The following is a 5,176-nucleotide window of genomic DNA, read 5'->3' as shown; positions in this document are numbered from 1 at the left end:
AGGACAAAGAGTTGACATAATAAATAGGGCGGGAATCCATAACCATTGTCCCAACACACGCTGGAATCCATTATTTAATGAGAATTAGTTACCTAATGTAATTCTATTTCTTTTATTAAAAACAAGCACTTTTGGTCCCCCAATCATTATCACATTTGAAATGTTATCCCTATCTTTTAATTTGAACAAATTTGGTCCCTCAATCATTGAGACGGTTGTCAATTTAGTCCTTCTGTCAGATTATTCAATTAACACCGTTTATACCATGGGCAAAGTCGGAATTTCACATTGGAGTGAATATCCTAACGTTCACTTTCCCCCCTTTCCTTCGCTTGGTTTGCCATTTCCGCAGAAGAAACAGTGTTACCTCCAAGGAATTCTTTGAGGGTTTCTTCTTCCCGCCTTTCTGCTGCTTGCTATTCTTGTCTTTCTGAGCTTTCGAGGCCAGGGAAGCATCAGGTTGCGGAGGAGGAGCAGAATCTTCCTTGGACGCTTTCTGAGTTGTTTTCACCACCACTTCGTGCAGGCACGTTGGGCGTCTCCGGCAATACCAGCGGCTTCTCATCCTACCATCCTTACTCAACTGCCTCATATCAAGCGATTGTAAAATTCTCTTCTCGTAGTCATCCCTGAACAAGCGACTTGTTGCTACTCCATTGGGCCACAAATTTATCCACCTAAACAAAAACGATGTGTCACTCAAATTGTAGAAATACTGAAACACGTAAAACTAAAGAAGAAAAGCGATCAAACGAACCTCGGTTTCAGAAAGCTCTGGATACTGCATCCAAGTTGGCCCATGCCAGTGCTCTTGATAAGGTATCATCTGGTAGGCGGCATTCAAAGCAACAAATGAACTTCCCAACAGAAGTAGAGGTCCTTAAACATCAAGAGACGAAGAGAGAACCGTATTACATTATGATAGGAATGCCTATAGCGTGAGTGATGCAGTTGATGGGATGGATTATAACAATAAGAGTGTGGCGATGCATGCTGAAAGAAATCTGGCTCTCGGTGATGGGATTCATGTTGCAAGTAATAAGGAGTTGTCTACACATGAGAGAGTTCATTCTCCTGTGTTTATGGAGGGCCCGGAAAAGAGAGCTTCAGCTACTATCAATGGGGTTCAATATGCTGTAAAACACGGTGAACCTGAACCACAGTCATCAGTGCCTTCAGAAGCATTGGAGAGGCCCAAGTTAAAGCTGCTTCCTAGATCTAAGTCATTAGGAAATTATGAACCACCCACTGAATATAAGCAGGTAATTTATTTAGACTTTTACATCTCTGCATTTCTTTAGAATTGCATTTCATTATTGTATTCTGTGGATATAGGGGCACCAACAGCAAAGTGATCCTGCACTGAAAAGTTACATGTAAGCATTGTCTTACCTTGACCTGGCTTTGAATGGACTTTTTTTTCACCCAATGATTCCTGAATCTTTGCCCGCTCAGCAGCATTAGCAATAACTTTTTCCCTCCTTCATTCAATTTGTTTAATTTCTCTAAGAATTTGCTTCTCTTCATTCAGAGTAATGCTTTCATGTTGAATACGATATTGCAGACTTTTAATCTAAATTTAAAGAAGACATTATATTATCCTCAACACCAAAAAATCTTAGAACACCTCAAAACCATTGAGAATGAAGGGATAAATTCAAAGAATCAAAAATCAGAGAGCATTGGAGCTTACGTAATCATTGAGCTCTGCTTCAGAAGAAAAAATGATAGAACCTCGGTCTCGACCAAAAGCGTTATTGCCACGCAACTTGCCTAAAGCTTGCTGCAAAGCGTTTAATGGTCCTTCTTTGCAAGCTCCATAACCTTCTTTGCTGCGGGTTAGGGCGGAAATGGCAAACCAGACGGAGGAAAGGGGGGAAAGTGAACGTTATTAGTATATTCACTACAATGTGAAATTTCAACTTTGCCCATGGTATAAACGGTGTTAATTGAATAATCTAACGGAAGGACTAAATTGACAACCGTCTCAATGACTGAGAGACTAAATTTGTTCAAATTGAAAGATAGGGATAACATTTCAAATGTGATAATAATTGGGGGACCAAAAGTGCTTTTTCCCCTAATTCTACTTCTTATTCACAATGTAAAAAGGGTTAATTTCATCATGGTAAGAGATCGTTGGAATTAGTTTCCATCTTAGACACTAAAACAGTTGTGTGCGTTGCAATAGAAGATAGAAATGGATAGATGACAAAGAGCAATTCTTGCCAATTTATTCTAATGAGGTAATGCCATCAAGGGTTATTTGAGTATAGTGGTTCTGTCACGTATAATCCTAAACTTTTAAATTAACCACTTATGATCCTTCAACTTTCAAATTTTAATCAATCGTGATTCTTCAATTTTCAAATTTTAATTAGTCATGGTCCTTCTGAAATGACCACATTTGGTTAAAATTTGAAAGTTGAAAGATCGCGAGGACCAAAAATGGTCATGCCACAATAATACTAGGACTAAAAGTGGATGTTTTGAAAAAAAAGGACTAAAAGTGGAATGTCACCTATAAATCTAGGACCAAAAATGGAATTAACTCTTATTTTAAATCTTAAATGACCAAATTTAAAATTTACATGTGAAATTTTATGTAAAACGCTCTAAATAAATCCTATAATTGCATGACAAAAGTAATAAAATAGATAAGGAAATTTTAATTATATTGCTATAATCGAAATTAGGTCAAACATCAAACTTAGGTTAAAACAAACTTATTTTCATTAATGAAGATGTCTATTTTATTTTTTACTAATTCCTAATTTCCTATCTATATATCAACCTATGTTTACATTTTTATGTTCTACAAGCTATTGATTGCCACCATAACAAACTTATTTCCATTAAGATAGGTGCGTGATGATGGAAGCTAAGAGAAAGATGGGAGAGTACTAATGTTATTTAAGGAATATAATTAATGAATGAAGAACTAAAGGCAAGAAGCGAGATGGAGCATGTCGGTGGGTTTGGTTTAAATAATCAAATTAATTAAAATATCACAATAGATTTAATTTAACACAAGCTCTATCAAAAGGGTGTTGGCGAAATTCATAAATTTCATGTATGAAAATTATGCTTCACCTATATACGGGAGGTCATGTACCCAGAGTGGTTGGCCAATGTAGTCCTAGCCTCGAAACCCCTGATGGATGTGCGCAGACTATACGGAACGAAATAAAGCTTGCCCTCAGGACTCATTCCCGCTGCCGCGAACTAATCAATTGGTAGATGAAACAGTCGGGTGCGAGTTACTAAGCTTTATGAACGCCATATCATCAAATTTTCATGGTAGAGGAGGACAAGGAGAAGACTACCTTTGTAACTCCGGATGGAGTATATTACTACTGCATGATGGCTTTTGGGTTGATAATAAATTGAATTGGTCTGGCATGTTTTGATCGTAATTATTGTTAATTGTATGCTTGTGCCGAACTTATAAATTGATAACATTTTAAAGATATTACACATACATTTGTGTAATTCATCTTGACATAGTACTACAGTGTATTATAAAGATAGACAAATGGGAAATATAATCAATGTTAATATGTAATTGATGTGACCATGTAAATCGTAGTAGAAAGTTACCACTTCAAACAAAAAGTACAAACCATTAATTTCCTTTTGATTTTTAATTTGTTTGCAATTTATATCTTTAAATAATAAATAAATAAATAAATAACCGAGCGTAAGTTGGTCTATTTAGATGATTGAGCTAGTTAAATTGAGCATATAGTCCAGGTTTTTTTGGTAATGAAGTAGCCAGCAGCAGTTTTTTTTTTTATTGTAGTAGAACACCGAACAAAACACCTAAAGGAAAATCCATAGTTTCCTATATTATAATCTTATTGCATGACGTTGTCATGTATAACCAACCCAATTGTAAATAACACATACCAACAAAAAGGAAGAAGACAAATAATGAAGATGAAGATAATGACAAGGGAAAATTGTAATTTATGCTCCTCCAATATATGTCAATTATCAATGTCACTTCTGAATTATTAGTGGTGTAAATGTTGCCCCTCAATTTTCAAAACAGTACATATATTGCCCCTCCCGTACCGTATGGGAGCGGCAATATATGTACCGTTTTGAAAATTGAGGGGCAATATTTACACTTGAGAGGGGTACCATTTTGAAAATTGAGGGGCAACATTTACACCACTAACAATTTAGGAGTAGACTACAAGAAATTTTACATTTAGTGACAATAGAAATTGTCGCCAAAACTATTGATTTTGGTCACTATTGAAATTAGTGACCAATTTTTGAAGTCGTCACCTGTTGTCACTATATCGTCCGTCACTATTGTAGTAGTGACAACTTTTGAAAAGTCGTCACAATTACTCAAGCCTTTTGTGACAATATTTACGTACACTAAAAGTAGTATTTGAGTGATAACAATAGTGGTCACAATAAATGTACATTTTGTGACCAAATATGTTATTAAAAAAAATTGATCTAGTAACAACTAAAATTGTTGCAATTAATTATTTTATTGTGACAACACTTTAGTCACAATAGTTGTACTTATTTGTGAGAATTGTTCTTGACGCAAAAAATGATTATCAATGACCTAAAAAGTGGTAACAAATACTTACTTTGTTGTGACAACAATCATGGTAACAAATGTTGTATTTAATTTATTTGTGACAAAAGAAGTTAATTAACTCTAAAACAATCATTAGTGTTAACTAAAGTCATACAATAATTCAATTTCTTGTAGCCATCATCTTCGTCACTGATATGTTTGAAAATAGTGGTAGTGTATTTGTCACTAAAATATTGAAAAGTAGTGGCGAAATTTGTGTCACTAAAATAAATTGAAATAGTATCACAATTGCCAATTATAAATCTTCAAATAATATTAGTCTAATGCACAATGTGTTTTTTGTTTTGAATATTGTTGACTCTATTACAATATAGTATCTGTTCATAGAGACTTTCGCGCCTCTACTGAGGCTCGAACCAACCCCCTCCCATGTGGTAGTGCAACCGGGTGTCACTAAACCACAAGGTCTTTGGCATAATTAAATGTTTTAATTTAATTATTATTTGGAATAAAATATTCATTCAATAAATGTTACTCGTCATATATATATATATATATATATATATATATATATATATATATATATATATATATATATATATATATATC

General features: G+C 34.5%; 1 protein-coding gene across 1 annotated transcript; it reads left to right on the top strand.

Moving 5' to 3' along the window:
- Positions 1-959: 959 nt before the first annotated feature.
- Positions 960-1,380, top strand: LOC116027116. The gene is made up of 2 exons (XM_031268585.1): positions 960-1,262; positions 1,336-1,380. The coding sequence occupies exons 1-2, from the start codon at positions 960-962 to the stop codon at positions 1,378-1,380; spliced, it is 348 nt and encodes a 115-aa protein (XP_031124445.1).
- Positions 1,381-5,176: the final 3,796 nt, after the last annotated feature.

The sequence above is a fragment of the Ipomoea triloba genome, chromosome 1 (assembly GCF_003576645.1).
Source record: "Ipomoea triloba cultivar NCNSP0323 chromosome 1, ASM357664v1".
Taxonomy (NCBI): Eukaryota; Viridiplantae; Streptophyta; class Magnoliopsida; order Solanales; family Convolvulaceae; genus Ipomoea; species Ipomoea triloba.
Note: the sequence above shows the minus strand (reverse complement) of the source record. Positions and strands in the feature narration are given on the sequence as shown.

Excerpts from the sequence above, each read along its gene's own strand:
- LOC116027116 (XM_031268585.1), top strand. The coding sequence starts at position 960 with ATGGATTATAACAATAAGAGTGTGGCGATGCATGCTGAAAGAAATCTG. Across the intron at positions 1,263-1,335 it reads CACCCACTGAATATAAGCAG|GGGCACCAACAGCAAAGTGA; the intron begins GTAATTTATTTA and ends CTGTGGATATAG.